Source organism: Muntiacus reevesi, chromosome 4, assembly GCF_963930625.1.
Source record: "Muntiacus reevesi chromosome 4, mMunRee1.1, whole genome shotgun sequence".
Taxonomy (NCBI): Eukaryota; Metazoa; Chordata; class Mammalia; order Artiodactyla; family Cervidae; genus Muntiacus; species Muntiacus reevesi.
In genome coordinates this window covers 163,141,805-163,160,786 of record NC_089252.1, presented here as the reverse complement: position 1 = coordinate 163,160,786, position 18,982 = coordinate 163,141,805, and the positions used below count along the sequence as shown (strand labels likewise).

General features: G+C 35.5%; 1 protein-coding gene across 2 annotated transcripts in view; it reads left to right on the top strand.

The window, feature by feature from the left end:
* LEMD3 (LEM domain containing 3) overlaps positions 1 to 18,982 on the top strand; it is a 69,731-nt gene that overhangs the window by 37,538 nt on the left and 13,211 nt on the right. For both annotated transcript variants that reach the window (XM_065934699.1, XM_065934700.1), the window contains exons 3-4: positions 670 to 736; positions 2,992 to 3,059. In XM_065934699.1, coding sequence (XP_065790771.1) covers positions 670 to 736; positions 2,992 to 3,059 — 135 coding nt within the window. The remainder of the gene's footprint in view (positions 1 to 669; positions 737 to 2,991; positions 3,060 to 18,982) is intronic.

Below are 18,982 nucleotides of genomic sequence, written 5' to 3'. Positions count from 1 at the left end.
TTTGAGTTGGCGATCCATCCAACCGTCTCGTCCTCTTGTCTCCCTCTTCTCCTGCCTTCAATCTTTCCCAGCATCAGGGTCTTTTCCAGTGAGTCAGCTCTTCATGTTAGGTGGCCAAAGTATCGGAGATTCAGCTTCAGCATCAGTCCTTCCAGTGAATATTCAGGGTTATAGATGCTCATTAAATTCTTGTTTCACTTTAATGGTTCATAAGCGTATGCACGGCCACTGTGGGAGCCTCAGAGTGGTTTGAAGGTTAATCAAAAATGTCAGGTTGGTTGACATTGTGTGGTTGTCAGGTTAAAACAAAACATGAAGAAAACAGTCAATATGCATAACCTTGCGTTGTATAGTAGAGGGGAACTGGGAGCCTTGCTTTGATGGTGGGGGGAGTTTGTTTTATAGGAGACCTTTTCTGGCACTAAGGTTAGTGCCAATATCCCAATCATCCTCAAGAAAGTAGAAAGAATATTTAGATAGTTTAGATTGTTAGGTTAAGGTTTCTTTAAAATATGGTAGCCATTGGTTAAAGATGAATTTGTCTTTCATATTAAGTAGCTTCTGTGATTTTTAAATTTATTTACTATTTTTCTTTTCAAACAAAGATTATTATTTGGTGCATTTTCCCTTAGGATCAGATATTTTATAATGTTTTTCTTTTAAATTTAGGAAAGTGAGAAAAATCTTATGATGAACACTTTATACAAGCTTCATGATCGATTGGCACAGCTTGCAGGTAATTGTCTCAACATTCATAGTATGTAAAAATGTTTTGAAAATTAATTTGTATATATAGCATGTGACAGCAATAGAAATGGTTTTTCCTAAATTCAGTGTTGTTATGTTACATACATGTGGATATTTTCTCTTTATAAGTTTTTACGCCCTGTAGGGAGTGGGTTTTTATTTGTATAGATATGTTTAATCAAGGCCTTTATCCTGCCTGACATATGTATACGATGAAATATAGATATATACTGTATTATATAAGTTATCACTTTTTTTTATTGCACTGATAGTAACAGAATTCTGAAAGCTTGTATATCAATTGAATTGAGTAAGCAGCAATTTAAAATCATAGATCTAATATAAAAGTACAGATTTTCTTTTGCTGGAGGTATAGGTGTCGTTTCTTTGGGTAAAGTAAATAGATTACAGAATTTCTTTCTCCTGACACGTTGCGTTTTCCTCATATTCTGCTCTAAGTAAGTCTGAAAATTCTCATATGCAGCATATCTGCAGTTAGAACAAGAGAAGTGAATTGGCATCAAGTTTAGCATCTGTAAGCTGTAGTAGCCACCTTGTTTATTATCTTTTAAGTCGTTTCACTTTACATATAATCTGAAAGAAGAAACTTTGGATTCTCTTCCTATAAACAGTTACAAGGAAGGAAAAATGTAATTTTCCAAACTTTTGTATGTAGTAAGTCCTTTTGTAGAAACCAGATCTTTTGTAGAAGCCCAGTAGGGAAATGTGGAACTTCTCTGGTCCAGTAGAGGCATTTAGAATCTGGATAGTTTCCCATCCTCTCACCAAGGTTTTTTTTGGGAGGAGGAAGTTAGTTCTTTAATTCTGGTCAGTGTTTTTGGCTAATAATTCTGTGTATATCATTAAAAGCATTTTTTTGCATTGACTGATGGACTGTTACATACATATGCTGCAAACTAATGACATTAATTTGGTAGCTGTAGCACCCAGAAATAGAGTATATAATCTACATGGAATTCCTGATATTGCTCCTATAATACAAGGTTCTACAGTTGTTTCTATAACAGTTTTTTATGAAGTGTCTTAGATCAACATAATCTGGAGTGCTTTTAAAGATACAGATACCTTCCTGTAGAGCAGGGGTCTGCAAAGTTTTTATCTGTGAAGGGGCCAGATAGTAAATTTTTGGGCTTTGTGGGCTAGACTGTCTCTGTCACAGCTACTCAGTTCTGCTGTTACAGCATGAAAGCAGCCATAGATAATGCATAAGTGAAGGAGTGTGGCTGTGTTCCAATAAAACTTCATTTATAAAAACTGGTGGTAGGCCACCGTCGGTCTTTGGGTTTGCCAGCCTCTGCTATAGATCTGTGGAATCGGAATCTCTGAGGATGGATTATAAAGTTTGAAGACTATTTTTGGTTCATCTATTAGGTATTCTTGTTTTACAACTATGACCATTAAAATCTGGAACAAAATTTATAAAGTTGGAATATGGTTGCTTTTATGATAGAAAAATTTGCCAAAAATTTTACTTTAACTATTACTCTTTTACGTTAAAAAAATTTTTTTAAGTACTTGAAAGAAATAGTAGGAGAAATAAAATTGAAGTTCACTGTAAGGATAATTGACATCTCATAACCATAGAGAGCCTGGTGGGGTGAATAAAGCTTTGTATTCTCTTAAAAATAGCTATGAGAAAAGCAAAGTGTAGTTTTCCCAAACTTTTGTATGTAGTACACCTGATTATAGCTAGAAACTTCTATCTAATTTCCCTGTTGATCTGTGTTATAATATGTTTTTAAGTTTTGCACACGCCTTGTTAAAAGTCGGCTTAGTAATACTCCAAAATGGACATTTTAATTCAGATTTACTTGAGTCTTGAATTATTAGCTTTAGTAATAGATGTACAAGTTAGCACAATGAATTTTCCCCCTTGAAAAACACATGCATAGAGGGCTTTCTTTGCACCAAGACCTATGAGTAGGCATCAGTGAGCACTACTTGGCTCTTACCCCTGGCTGACAATTTCTTGTGAATATGAAAGGAAGGTGTGTTTCTATGTAGATTGAAATGCATATAAAGGTTGTGGTTTATGTAAAAATACTTGTTTATATTGCCTATTGGAAGTTTTTTCTAGACAATTTAAGAGTGTTTATCTTCTTTATTTAACGATTATAATAATACAATCTGTAATTGTGTATTTTATAAAAACTTTTGATTAATTATATTTGTTTTCTTTTGTTTAACAGTACTGATTCAAAATTAATATGCTAATCTTTTCAGGAGATCATGAATGTGGCAGTTCTAGTCAGAGAACACTTTCTGTTCAAGAGGCAGCTGCATATTTGAAAGTAAGCAGTGAAATTAGAATTTTAATAGCTCTATTCTTAAAGTTAATATAAATTATTATAATTTTTATTTACTGTATGATGCATTTGATTACTTTTACTGTTAAAACTTTGGGCCTGCTGTTTGGTGTAATGTGACCAGATAGAGAAAGCAGAATTACTCAACTGTTTTGTTTTAAAGCACTTTCTTATAAGAGAATGCACAGTAGTTTGGAAAGGGTACAAATACCATTGGTGAGAAAGAAATTGAGGTAGGTAAGTAGTACATAAGAAAGGAAGTAAACATCTAACCATTGTCATTTATTTCAGTCCTTCTGCCCTGTAATAATTTGATTTCATGGTTCTAAGAGAACTTGCAGATGCATTTTTCTATATGACTGTGAATAATGTTTAGGAAATCTTAAATGAAAGGAAAGGTACTAGAAGGTTAAGATGGAGAAGTGTCACTCTGATTCCTAAAGAGGGGAGAGTGGAGTTTGAAGATCATACTAGGGAGCTCGATGTTAGTCCGGTTCCATAAAGAGGTGAGTACTTGCAGATGGAAATACTAATCCCTAAAAGTTGGCATCCATTCCTTGAGAACAAGTCATGTCATAGAGACTTCGCTGTAATTGTGGTAAGGAACACATAACATGAAGTCTCCCGCAGAGTGCGCATTGTTCACTGTGAGTGCGTCGTCGTGCGGCGGGTCTCAGGCTTTCTCAGCTTGCGTTACTGAGTCTCTGAGCCCACTGCACAAGCTCCCCTTTTCCTTCTCCCAGTCCCTAGCCACCCCATCCCACTCTCTGCTTCTGCGAGCTTGACTGTGGTAGATAACCTCATATAAATGGAATCATGCAGTATTTGTCTTTCTGTAACTGGCTAATGTCGCTTAACACAGTGCCCTCAAGGTTCATTCATGGTGTAATAGATGGCAGAATTTCCTTTTTTTTCTTTTAAGTTGAATAATATTCTACTGTATATACGCCACATTTTCTGTATCCATTGATATGTTGGTGGGCATTTAGCTGTTTCTACTTCTTGACTATTGTGAATAATACCGCAGTGAACATAGGAGTGCAAATATCTCTTAGATCATGTTTTCAGTTCTTTTGATAAATACCCAAAAGTGAGATTGCTGGAACATATAATAGTTCTATTTTTAATTTTTTTTATTAGCCTCCATACTGATTTTCTTAGTGGCTGCACCATTTTACATTCCTACCAACTGTTTACAGTGTGCGTGTGTGCTCAGACACTCTGTCATGTCTGACTCTAAAACCCCATGGACTGTAGCCCGCCAGGCTCCTCTGTCCATGGGATTCTCTCGGCAAGAATACTGGAGTGGGGTGCCATGTCCTCCTCCAGGGGATCTTCCCAACCCAGGGATTGAACCTGCGTCTCTTACATCTTCTGCATTGACAGGTGGATTCTTTGCCACTAGCACCATCTGGGAAGCCCACAGTTTACAAGGATTCCCTTTTCTCCATATCCTTGAATACTTTTGTTTTCTTTTGGTTTTGGTTTGTTTTTTTAATAATGGCTATCCTAACAGGTGTAAAGTGATATCTCACAGTGGTTTTGATTTGCTTTTGATCTGATTAGTGATATCAAGCATCTTTTCATCTTCAAGTTCTTTATTTATTTTTGGATATTAACCCTTATCAGATGGTTTGTAAATGTTTTCTCCCATTCCACAAATTGCCTTTACGCCCTGTTGATTGTCTCCTTTGCTGGGCAGAAGCATTTTAGTTTGATGTAGTCCCACTTGTCTCTTTTTGCTTTGGCTACCTGTGCTTTTGGTGTCATATCCAGAAAATTATTGCCAAGTCATAATTTAAAAATCATCACTAAGACCAGTGTCATGAAGTATTTACCTATATTTTCTTCTAAAAGTTTTATAGTTTCATGTCTTATGTTTAAGTCTTCAATCCATATTGAGTTGAAAAGCTTCAGTTTCATTCATTTACATGTGGAAATCCAGTTTTCTCAGTACTGTTTTTTTAAAGAAACTATCCTTTTCCTATTGTGTGTTCTTAGCACACTTGTTGAAATCAGTTGACCATCAATGTGAGAGTGTCTCCGTTTTATTCCATTGGTCTAATATGTCTGTTTTGATGCCAGCAACATACTGTTTGATTACTGTAACTTTATGATGTGCTTTGAAATCAGAAATATGGGGCCTCCACTTTTGTTCTTCTTACTTAATATTATTTTGGCTATTTGGGATTCTTTGTAGGTCCATATAAATTATAGTATTGATCTTTCTATTTCTGGAAAAAAAAGACAACTGCTATTGAGATTTTGATGGGAATTGCATTGAATCTGTAGATTGCTTTGGGTAGTTGGACATTTAGCAATATTAAGTCTTCCAGTTCACGAAGCCAGGATGTCTTTTCACTTATTTGTGTCTTGAGATTTCTTGTAGCGGTGCTTTGTAGCTTTTAGTGTGTAAATCTCTTGCCTTCTAGATAATGTTTATTCCTAAGTATTTTATTCTTTTTGATGCTTTTTGTAGATGAGATTTTAAAATTTTTCTGGTTGTTCATTTTTATGTATAGAAATGCAGTTTCTTTTTGTATGTGGTTTTTTTTTTTTTTTGGTCCCACACCTTTGCTGAATTTACTTAAGTTCTAACTTTTTTTTTTTTTTTTTGGTGGAGTCTGTAGGGTTTTCTATGTATACAATCATGTTATCTGCAAACAGATAAAATTTTACTTCTTCATTTCAAATTTGTATGCCATTTATTTTCTTTTCCCACCTAATTGCTCTACTGTATTGAATAGAAATGACAACAATGGACATGTTTGCCTTATTCCTGGTCTCCGAGGGAAAACCTCAGTTTTTCATGATTAAAAATATATTAGAAAAAATAATAATAAAAATATATTAGTCATCAGCTTTTCATGTATGGCTTTTATTGTTTTGAAGTAATTTGCTTCTCTTTCTAGTCTATCAGGTGTTTTTAATCATTTAAGGTGTTGAATTTTGTCAAATACTCTTTCTGTATTTATTGAAATTATCACATGATTTTTCCTTCTGTTAGTGTGATGTGTCACATTGATTGGCTTTTGTGTGTTTGACTGTCCTTTCATTCTTGGAATAAATCCCACTTTTGATCCTTTTAATATGCTATTTAATTCACTTTGCTAATATTTTGTTGACGAGTTATGTCTATATTCATCAGGGATGTTGGTCTGTATTTCCTTTCTTGAAGCATCTTTGATGTAAGAGTAATGCTGACCTCATAAAATGAGTGTGAAAGTGTTCCCTGTTAAGTTTTGTGGAGGACTTTGAGAAGGCTAAATGTTAATTTTTTTTTAAATATTTGGCAAAATTCTCCAGTGAAGCCATTGAATCTCAAACGTTGTTGGGAGGCTTTTGTTTATTGATTCAGTCTCTGTACTAGTTATAGGTCCGTTCAGATTTTTTCTTCATTATTTAGTCTTGATAGGCTATATGTTTCTGGAATTTATCCATTTTTTTTCTGTTATCTAGTTTGTTGACAAATAATTGTCCATAGTAGTCTCTTAAAATCCTTTCTATTTCTCTGACATCAATCTTAAAAATCTCTTTCACTTCTCTTTTTAAAAAATTATTTTATTGTTTTTGGCTTTGCTGGCCTTCGTTGCTCTGCGTGCTTTTCTCTAGTTGCAACGAGCAGGGCCTACTCTCTAGTTTTGGTGTACATGGCTTCTCGTTGCAGAGTGGGCTTCAGTCGTTGCAGCATAAGGGCACAGTCGTTGTGGTGCACTGGCTTAGTTGCTCTGCAGATATGGGCTCTTCCTGGCTCAGAGATTGAACCGGTCCGTGTCTCTTGCATTGGCAGATGAATTCTTTGCTACTGAGCCAGCAGTAAGGCCCCTTCCTTTTTCATTTCTGATTTTGTTTGAGTCTTCTTTCTCTTTTTATTAACTAAGGGTTTGTTAATTTCGCTTATCTTTTAAAAAACCACATCTTTGTTTTGTTTTTCCTTCTATTTTCTATTTTGTTTTTGCTCTAATTCCTATAGTTTCCTTCTGCTAACTTTGGGCTTAATTTATTCTTTTTCCTCTGAGGTGTAGAGATTGGTTATTTGAGATCTTTCTTTTTTAATGTAGGCATTTACCATTGTGAAATTCTCTGTTAGAACTGCTTTTACTGTATCCCATAAGAAATTATTGGGTTTCTTATATCTGAATGTCCATTTCTTTCCCCAGATTAGAAAGTTTTGGTTATTACTTCTTCAAATAAACTTCCTACTCCTTTCACACTTCTCCTTCCGGGACTTCTATAATGCATATACTGGTCCAATTGATGATGTTCCGTAAGTCCCTTAAGCTTTCTTCACTCTTCTTTCTCTTTTCTTCCTCTGACTGGATAATTTTAAATGACTTATCTTTTAGTTCCTTGATTCTTTGTTCTGATTGATTTAAGACTGCTGCTGAACCCATGCTGTGAATTTTTCAATTCAGTTGTTGTATTCTTCAGCTCCAGAGTTCCTGTTGGTTTTTTTTTAGTATTTTCTCTCTCTTGATATTCTCATTTTACTTATATGTTGTTTTCCTGAGCTCAGTGATGCCAGTTTGCTATAAAATTTTTATTGGATAATTCATATACCTCAGTATCTTTAGGGTCAGTTTCTGGAGATTTATTTTGTTGTTTTAGTTGGGCTGTGTTTCCTTGTTTCTTTTTGTGTGCCTTGTTACTTTGTTTTGGGATATTGCATTTGAAAACCACATCTCCCAGTCTTTAAGAACTGCCTTCATGCAGGGGAAGACCTTTACCGGTGAGCTCAGATATGCTGGGTCTCCTCAAATCTTTATTGTGGATATGTGGGTGTATATTCCCAACTAGAGAGGTTTTGCAGGTTTCTTCTTTTTTTTAATAATTCCACTATATATTACAATTATTTTTTCTAGTACATAAATTTTTAGTTGGAATTTCAGTATCAAACTCTCAAAAGTTAATAATAGAATGAGTAGACAGAAAAGTAGAAGAGTATAGTAGATCTGGAAAGCACTATGAACTAATTCAGCATAATTAAGATTTATACAATTTTCACACAACAGTGGGATACAAATTCTATTCAGGTTCCCATAGATTATAAATCAGGAGACACTGGAACATATCCAGAAACGTAAAACAAAGTACAAAATTTCATGATCTGAAGGTATTGAAAAACAGGATCTGTTCTCTTATCACCATGGAATTATGTTAGAAATCTATCAAAAGATATTTGAAAATAACCCACGTATTTTCAAGTGCAATGTGACATATACCAAGAGAAATTTTGACTTAGCCATTGAAAGCCTCAATAAAGTTAGAAGACTGAAAAAGCGCAGAGGGCGATTGCAGAGAAGAGAGCATTTAAATGAGAAGTTAATATCAGAATGAGAAATTAATACCAAAGATACTTTAAAAATCCCATGTATTTGGTAATGTCCACTTTTAAATGATGGATGTATCTAAGGAGCTAATTCAAGAAAAGAGTTGTGTCCGACTCTTTGCGACACCCATGGACTATAGACCGCCAGGCTTCTCTGTCCACGGGATTCTCCAGGCAAGAATCCTGGAGTGGGTTGCCGTTTCCTCCTCCAGGGTATCTTCCCAACCCAGGGATCAAACACAGGTCTCCTGCCTTGCAGACAGATTCTTTACCATCTGAGCCACAGAGAAGTCCCACTTCAAGGAAAATTAGAAAATATGCATGACAGAATAAAAATGAAAAGAGATTTTATCAGAATTTGTTAAATGCAGCTGAAGCTGCTCAGTGCAGCTAAAGACAATGTGGGATCTTGAATGAAGTATGAAAACAAATAATGGGCACTGATATAAGATTTTGTGAAATTTGAACAAAATCTGTACTTCAGTTAATAGTCAAACGAACAAGAAAACTGTGCAGGTTTCTTTCTATAGGAGCCTTAATCTCTTGCTCCCTCCGGTGTCTGTCTGGTGTACTGCGGGTCCTCTGGAGCAACAGCAAGCTGCCCAGCTCCTTTTTATTTTCAGCAGCCTCCAGGCATCTAGACCATGTCAGGTCTCCGTATTTTGAAACAGGTCATACAGAAACCAGTCCTTTGGGTAGCTCCGTGAGAAACTGAAACGTTGGACACACGTTCCAGCTCTTTCCCTCCTCAGGGAGACATGAGGAGTTGGGGTTTTCTAACACTTATTTTGCACTGGGCTGCAGGCAGCGGCAGTGGCCGGTGTGTGCTAGTTCAGTGCCTTCGTTCTTGGTGGTCCCCAACCTGGTGCCCTTTGACCTATTAGTGCCTAGAATCAAGCACGACAGAACCTCATCCCTCTGGTGGCCCCCCAAAAGTCTGAACATTTAGACAGATACTCCAGTCTTCTTTTTCCCTGCTCAAGGAGAAGCCAGGAGTTGGGAATTTTCTCCCAGTCACATTATGCTGTGCCAGGGGCAGGGGCTCCAGTGAGTGAGTGTTACAAATCTACTTTCATGCAGCTGGCTTTGTACTTGTTTGGGATGCAAGAACCTCTTAACTGGTTTCTGGGTTTCTTATCATACAAAGGGAATTAATCTGTGTATTGTTGAATTTGTGTCTCTAGCAGGAAAGGAGGATCAGGGGCTTCCTATTCAGCTGTTTTGCTGATGTCTTGTTTTTAAATTTAGAACATTGTATAGTTCTAAAGCTTTCAGCAAAGTTTTGGTGGCAATCTCCCATGATATGCTTGTCAAAAAAGAGAAATATGGACTTAGTTTTTAACTTAATTCATAACTTACATGTAGATACACAAAAGATGTTAAGACAGTATAGCATGATGAGGAGTAGATGTTGACTCAAATTGTAGCGCTGGCAGGTAGAAGCTTTGCGTCTCGGTAAAGTCCCCTTACTTCTCTGTACCTGTGTCTCAGTGTGAAAGTTGGACCGTTGTCGTTAATGACCATCAGAGTTGTTGGGAGGACTTAAGTGAAAGTATAAAATACCTAGCTCAGTTCCTGATGGTTATATTAACTTCCAATAAATTTTATTTCTTTTTTGTGTGTGTTTCCTAACTAAGCCAGTGTCATTCTGGAGAGAGTTTTCTCTAACATGCTGCAGATTTTGTCTGTCAACCTCATTCTCTCCTTCATTTTCAATTGTGGCCTAGATGACAACATTAATGACAGGTAAACTTGTGGAGAGTGTAGTAGCTAATAGTTGGGATAGCTGAAGGATCAGGATCCAAAAAGGTCTAAATAAGGAGGGCTTATGATTACGAGGCTCTGTCTTAAAGAGTGGAAGAATTGCTAGACGAATTATGCAGGTGAAGGAAAAGATAGGATTGGATTGAGTAGGCTAAAGGGAACACAGAGTCAAATAGTCCAGGAAAAGGGCAGAACATATGGGAATCCAAAGCCTGCAAGTAAAAGTGTTTTTACTTTTAGCAGTAGGAAAGACTGGTCCCAACCAATGAGTCCCTCTTGATTTCCCCCCTTTCCCCCCCAGTTGACTCTCTCTTGGCTTGGCTTGTGGCTTGGGCTTCTCTCGTGACTCAGCTGGTAAAGAACCTGCCTGCAGTGCAGGAGACCTGGGTTCGATCCCTGGGTTGGGAAGATCCCCTGGAGAAGGGAAAGGCTACCCACTCCAGTATTCTGGCCTGGAGAATTCCATGGACTGTATAGTCCATGGGGTCACAAAGAGTTGGACATGGCTGAGCAGCTTTCACTTCACTTGACTCTCTTGAGAGTGGTAATGGCCCAGATATCAGATATGTGCTATCATTGGTCATAAATTCCTGGGATAGGATTAAGTTACTTTTCACAAGAACCCTGAGATTCTTTAAGTCTACTGAATTGTGTTCGAAGGAAGGACTAAATAGATGGGATAGGGCTTGGGAACAGGAGAAGTCTTCATCGGTAGTCAGGTTGGAGCTGGAGGAGTCAGGGGTTGGTACGGAAAGGTGATTAACTGCATCTTTTTCCCCTTCCCAGCCATTTGACTGGATAAGGTAAAAAAGAAGGGACCCAGAACCAGAGTTGGGAAAGGTTGAAGTCTAAGCCAAGCAGCAGTGGGTGCAAAAGACTAGTTCTATTAAAGTCTGGCAGCAAAGACGTTACTAGAAGCACCCCTTCGTGAGTTGAGTAGGGAACTGTCTGTATTGAGTTTTTGTTTTCTTTCTTTTTTTAATAATGATGATAGTGAATTCCAGTCTTAAAAGATCTTCATATTTTTTCTCTGGAACTGTTTTATGTTTCAGATTAGGTTTTGCCTTTTTAAAAAAGAAATTTAGTAGAACATATAATGTGTATTTTTACAAAAGATTTTGGATTAATTTCTTAATTAGTTAAATAGTTACTTTATGTAGATAATATCCTTTTTGTTATACATTTTGGGGGTGTGTGTATTCTTTTTGGAGTTTCTTTTTCAGGTTTTTAGTTGCTGTGAAATCTGATACAACTTGTTATCATCAAAGATGCAGTTTGGACTGCTACTAAAAGAAAAACCTTAAACAGGAATTTTTCCAAAGAAAATTTTATGGTCTAGATAAAAGCTTAGGTGCTGTTTTCAGTAAGGCTTCTTTTTTTTTTTTCCCCAATATAACATTACTCCATGCTTATGATTTAACTCATGTAGAAAATAAAAGGAAAAGTGCATTTCAGATTCACCACCTAAAGTTAGCCACTCATTTTGGTCCATGTTTCTCTAGTCTTACATTTCCCCCCGAAATTAGTATCAGTATAAATGTTATAAATACTGATATTTTTTCCTGAAAATTGTTAGCATTTTCCTATGTCATTGTTCAGGCTTTTAAAAACTGTTCCTTTTTATTACTGAATAATATTTCTTTACGTGTTTTTATTGTCCTGGGTTGTGGGATTTCAGTATTATGAAAGCATGCTAATTTTGCATTATAGTATTTGATTTTGTGATTATTTTCTTAGGAAATAGTCCTAGGAAGGAAATCACTTGTTCAAAGAACTTTTGTTAATAGTTTTGAAATATATTACCAGAGTACTTTCTAATTTGTAATGATAATTTTAGCACAACCTATTTTATTTTACCCAAGTTCTAACGTAAATATGGAAGAATCCCACTACAATTCTGGTATCAAACAATGACGGCCATATGTATATTGTAGATTTTCTGCTTATGGAGAGAGAGCTATTGTACCTTTTATGTACTCCTACCGTTGTTTCATCTGCAACACAATTAAGTTTTTGCATTCAGGAATAAATGAGCTAGAAAATGTGTAGAACTCCTATGCTGTAAGCTAATTTTTCCCCAGCATCTGGTGCATTTTAAGTAAATGTTTGATGGAGTAAAAGGAATGAATTGGTTAGTTGCTAAGTCATCTCCAACTCTTTTGTGACCCTGTGGATTTTGTAGCCCACCAGGATTCTCTGTCCATGGAATTTCCCGGTCAAGAATGCTGGAGTGGGTTGTCATTTCCTTCCGCAGGGGATCTTCCCGACCCAGGGACTGAACCTAGGTCTCCTGCACTGGCAGGTAGATTCTTTACCACCAAGCCACCAGGGAATCCCAAAATGAATGAATAAGTCTCAGTAAAAACTTTTTTCACTTTGAGTCTTTACATTCTGTTTTTTTTATTTCTCTCACTTTCTCCTTCAAAGAAAATTTAAATAAATGTGACAATTAATTTAAATAACTTTAACATTTTTTTTTTTTTACTCCTACCGTGTTTTTTTGGAGCTTTTTATTCATCATTTTTGAGGTTGAAATCTAGTTTTGATTTGTGAAAAGTTAAGAGGTCCCTCTGGTGGAACATTTAGGAAATACGTGGCACTATATTTTCATGAAGACATAGATGCAAAGTTAAATAATAGGAGCTTTGTATGATAGCATAGCAATAGAATGATGAAATGAATGGTGGTTCATTTCCTAGGTCACTTTTAAGACCTGTTTAATTTTAAACACAATATGTTTTAAGATTTGTGAAGAATATAATAGAAAAGAAGATTGCAAATATGCCAAATTATGGGTTGAATAAATTTTTATGGGCTAACTTGGAACGTTAATCACTGTTAATAAGATTGTGTCTTTGTGGAAAAATAGGTATCCTAAAAAATTGGAATGAATTAATGCCTTTCATAATGGTTATAGTGTTTCAAGGGTAATTTGTCCTGGTACTTTCTGTATGCTACCTTTGATTTCACAGAGGTGCAACAAGGTAGGTGGTTTCAGACTCACCTTTACAAAGAAAAGAAAGCTCAGAGAGGTTTAATAACTAGGTCATCCAGCTGGTAAGTGATGGAACTGTGAATAGAATCAAAATATCTGCTCTTTTCACTATACTATTTTGCCTCTTAGATGGAAGAGCTGGGTTTATAACCCATGCCCTCATATTGAGTGGTCAAGAGACTGACCCTGAATAGGGTTGAGAATCTGAAGAAGTGAACAAAGTATATGCATCTCCCTACATGACTTATATTCTCTTAATGTCCTCTTGTGGTTATACATACAGCAATTCAGTAGTGGAGTCATGATCTGATTCCAGGCCTCTTGTGTTCTAAAGACCATATTCTTCCATTATTCCTGGAAGTAAAAGATCAACTTTCCACTGAACCATTAAGAACTAAATCATACTCACTATTAATTTCTGTGTGTCATGTTTTACATAATTTAAAAGTAGCATCTAATGTGTATTGTTTAGCCGCTAAGTCATGTCTGACTCTTTTGAGACTCCATGAACTGTAGCCCAGTAGGCTCCTTTGTCCATGGGATTTTCCAGGCAAGAATACTGGAGTGGGTTGCCATTTCCTTCTCCAGGGGATCTTTCTGATGCAGAGATCGAACCTGTGGCTCCTGCTGTGTCTCCTTCATTGCAGGCAGATTCTTTACCACTGAGCCACCAAAATATTCACTAAAGCCACATACCTATTTTTGTCATGCAAATTATCCATTTGTGAACTTTATCCGGTAGATTTTTAAGGTTGGCTTCACTTTCCCCTGCACCACTATCTTTTCCCTTCCGTTTGTTTTGCTGCTTTCTTTAATGAACTGAATCTTTTACGTGAAGCAGTATTATTTTTGTGCTTTGAAACTGTAATCCAAGTTCAAAGCATCTGATATGTGTTTTTAAATTACACGTTTCAGCTAGTTATTTTGAAAATAAAGTAAATTTGTAATTGGGAATCAATTACAATGTATTAAAATAGATTTAATTTGTTAAAGATTTAGGAAAACTTCCTTTCAATTTAGAAAAATTTCTGTGATGCTGTCAGCTGTGTGTTAGCTGAACTGTTGCCTATAAATAAATAGTGACAAGTAATTATGTTAATAATAGACCTACTTTAAAAATTAAAAACTTGATTTCCTCCTGAGTTTTGTCATCAGTTACTTGAAAGTGGGTGTTTTATGATACAGGAATGCCTTACCTCGAGGATGGGCAAACTGCAGCTCATGAGCCTGGTTTTGTATGGCCTGCTGAGGTTTTACAACATTTTTAAAAATTGCATTAAAAATATGTAAGTGACAGAGACCAGAAGTGTATATGTTGCAAAGCTTAAAATATTTACTGTCTGCCCTTTGCCAAAAAAATTGGCTTACCCCTTGCATTACAGCTTTCCAAGTGGCTCCAAAAAGTGAATAAAACACTTCAGACTTAAAATCAGGTAGATGCTGTATGCGACAGTGTTAGCATGAACTGTTTTTAATTCTCATATGCCAGAAAAAAATTCAACTTTTACTTCTACAAAAATTCCATTTTATGACACTATGTACTGTGTCAAATATTTGTGGAAGTAATGGCTTATTTAAGAATTCAGACTGTTAAATCTTAAATGAAAGTTTTAAATAAATTATCATTTGTTTTTTAAAATGTATATTATAAAGGAACATTCCATGGTTCTGTTGAATTCCAGGTAGTGGTTGGATATCCAGGGGTATTTACATAGGAAAGGAGAACAGAAAATGGAAAAATAACAACACATACCTTTTTCTATCCTTCTACTGTTTTATAACTGGAAGTGTTAAGCTCTTCATTCTTCTACATATTTAACTTATTAGATTAGCTCTCCTTGCTAATTTGAGCTGTTATGTTTGTTTTTAAGGATAATTAATGAGGGCACTCATGCTATTTATAATCTTTAGCCTCCATTTTTATATTTAAATTACGCAGCAAGTAAACTTAGAAATTCATGTATTTTTGCATTACTTGAAATATGTTTATAGTCTAATTTTTCAAGTTCTGTATAATAATGAAAAAATGTCATAAAATACTGCATACTGCATGGAATAGAAACTGAAAAATGTATATGTAAATACAAGTTAAATACAATGTATATACTTCATTGATTTTTTAAATATCCACATCTTTCAAGGGTGGTATCTTGTTTGTATCTTTGAAGGATACAGTCTTTGAAAGGAACTAAATGAGTACAAAATCCTTTTCAAAAACCAATATATTACAAACAGGAATTAACACAAGGTCTTCAGCTCTGTGTCAGTCAAGTTCAGTCACTCAGTCGTGTCCGACTCTTTGTGACCCCATGGACTGCAGCCCGCCAGGCCTCCCTGTCCGTCACCAACTTCTGGAGTTTACTCAAACTCATGTCCATTGAGTTGGTGATGGCATCCAACCATCTCATCCTCTGTCGTCGCCTACTTCTCCTGCCTTCAATCTTTCCCAGCATCAGAATCTTTTCAAATGAGTCAGTTTTTTGCCTCATGTGACCAAAGTATTGAAGTTTCAGCATCATTCCTTCCAAAGAATATTCAGGACTGATTTCCTTTAGGTTGGACTGCCTGGATCTCCTTGCAGTTCAAGGGACTCTCAAGAGTCTTCTCCAACACCACAGTTCAAAAGCATCAGTTCTTCTCACCTTTCTTTATAGTCCAACTCTCACATCCATACATAACTACTGGAAAAACCATAGCCTTGACTAGATGGACTTTTGTTGGCAAAGTAATGTCTCTGCTTTTTAATATGCTGTTTAGGTTGGTCATAACTTTTCTTCCAAGGAGCAAGCGTCTTTTAATTTCATGGCTGCAGTCACCATCTTCAATGATTTTGGAGCCCAAAAAAACTAAGTCTGTCATTGTTTCCATTGTTTCCCCATCTATTTACCATGAAGTGATGAGACCAGATGCCATGGTCTTAGTTTTCTGAATGTTGAGTTTTATGCTAACTTTTTCACTCTCTTCGTTCACTTTCGTCAAGTGGCTCTTTAGTTCTTCTTCACTTTCTGCCGTTAAGGGTGGTGTCGTCATTTGCATATCTGAGGTTATTGATATTTCTCCCGGCAATTTTGATTCCAGCTTGTGCTTCATCCAGTCCAGCATTTCTCCTGATGTACTCTGCATATAAGTTAAATAAGCAGGGTGACAATATACAGCCTTGACATACTCCTTTCCTGATTTGGAACCAATTTGTTGTTCCATGTCCAGTTCTACCTGTTGGTTCCTGACCTGCATACAGATTTCTCAGGAGGCAGGCAGGTCAGGTGGTCTGGTGTTCCCATCTCTTGAAGAATGTTTCACAGTTTGTTGTGATTCACACAGTCAAAGGTTTTGGCATAGTCAGTAAAGCAGAAGTAGATGTTTTTCTGGAACTCTTTTGCTTTTTCAATGATCCAGCGGATGTTGGCAATTTGATCTCTGGTTCCTCTGCCTTTTCTAAATCCAGCTTGAAGATCTGGCAGTTCACAGTTCACATACTGTTGAAGCCTGGCTTGGAGATTTTTGAGCATTAGTTTGCTAGCATGTGAGATGAGTGCAATTGTGTTGTCGTTTAAGCATTCTTTGGCATTGCCTTTCTTTGGGATTCGAATGAAAACTGACCTTTTCCAATCCTGTGGTCACTGCTGAGTTTTCCAGATTTGCTGGCATATTGAGCACAGCACTTGCACAGCATCATCTTTCAGGATTTGAAATAGCTCAAGTGGAATTCCATCACCTCCACTAGCTTTCTTCGTAGGGATGCTTCCTAAGGCCCACTTGACTTCGCATTCCAGGATGTCTGGCTGTAGGTGAGTGATCACACCATCATGGTTATCTGGGTCATGAAGATCTTTTTTGTACAGTTCTTCTGTGTGTTGTTGTCACCTCTTAGTATCTGCTACTTCTGTTAGGTCCCTACCATTTCTGTCCTTTTTTGAGCCCATCTTTGCATGAAATGTTCCCTTGGTATCTCTAATTTCCTTGAGAGTCTCTAGTCTTTCCCATATTAATATTGTTGTATGGAGTTTTCAAAATCTTGTATTGCTTGTGCTTTATCTAATCCTGATCAATGCAATATAATCAGGAATATGTTCTCTTGATGTTTCTTTATCAAAGCTTTAATCTTCACTAATTTAGAGTAAGAGAATATGAGTTCTGTTTGATTTTTAGTTATATGCAAAGTGATTTGTGTCTACTTACAATAATTAAAACAGTAATTATTGGGAGGGAGGTTCAAAAGGGAGGGGATCTATGTATACCTGTGGCTGATTCATATCGAGGTTGACAGAAAACAACAAAATTCTGTAAAGCAATTATCCTTCAATAAAAATAATAAATTAAAACAAAAGCAGAAATTGCCTGTAATTATCTTGTATAATTGCATAACTTTTTGAAGCAATACTAAACAAAATTTACTTTTTCTTATTTTCTAGTTCTTATTTATATGAGTATATATCTTTCATAGTTAAGGATAGTTGAATGTTGAATTTTAGTGTTTAAAGTATATAGCTATTTAGCTCTCATCATGATTATTTCTAATTTAATAATATCCAACAGAAGTGACCTCATATATAAATCATCTTTTAATAATTAAATGCTAACATTGACTACAAATTTTTTTGTATTTATAAATAATGCTGAAATTATCACACTTAAAAAAAAACAAATAGCCTACAGTTATCTTTAGCATCTGAAAATCCTGGCAGTAGTTACACATAAGTAATGATGCCTAGCAAGATTAGTTTTGCTTCATAAAATTCTTTATTATACTTTCAAATTTGATATATTAAAATAACATTAGAGAGTAAACTGATCAAATGAGAACATTGTAATTTCCAGTGCTGTTGAAGAATCTGTTGTTAAAATGCAGTAGCTATTACATATAAACATTTTTAAAGAATTTTATAAAGTGACTTCTTGTTTCTACTTTTAGAAATTCATTTTTTTGCACTTCCAAAAGTATATAAAGACATACTTTTGAATAGAATACAAGTTCTATGAGCGTGGAGAATTTTGGCTTTTTGCTTAGAGCTAACATTTCTAGGTCCTAGAAAAATACCTGGCACATAGTGGGCCCTCAATAAATATTTTGAATGAAAGAATTTTTAAGAATGTTTATTACAGTATTATTTGTTATACTCAAATAATTGAAACCATTTCATATTCATTAGTGAGAGGGTGATGGTGTAAAATAACCACACAATAGAATACTATCATGCTGGAAAAAATTGGAGTTGTTCCATGAATACTTATACTGATATACATTGACAACACTGGTTCATTCTGTGAAAAAAGCAAGTAGAAAAAAAGTGTATAATACAACACCACTTTCGCTTTTAATATTTTGATTTAAAAAGTACATAATCCACTTACGCATAGCACGTCTTAAACTTTCTGGTTTCAGGATCCTTTTGTAGTCCTAAAATTACTGATGATCCTAAATCGCATTTGTTTGTAGAATATATATGTATGTATTTATTTATTTAGATATATATTTGCCATATTAGGAATTAAAGCAACATTTTAAATTTTACTTATTCATTTAAAATAAGAATAATGAATTTATTACATGTAAGCATAAATAGTGTGTTTTATGAAAAATAATATTTTCCAAAGTAAAAACATTTAGTGAGAAGTGGCATTGGTTTACATTTTTGCAAATCTCTTAAATGTCCAGCTTAATAAAAGACAACTGAATTCTCATATCTGTTTCAGTGTTCAATCCATTGTGATGCTGTTTTGGTTGAAGTACATCACGAAAATCTAGCCTCACGCCGATAGGTAGTCAAAACAGGGAAAAGTATTTTAATTCTCAAGTCAGATACTCTTCTTAGATACAGC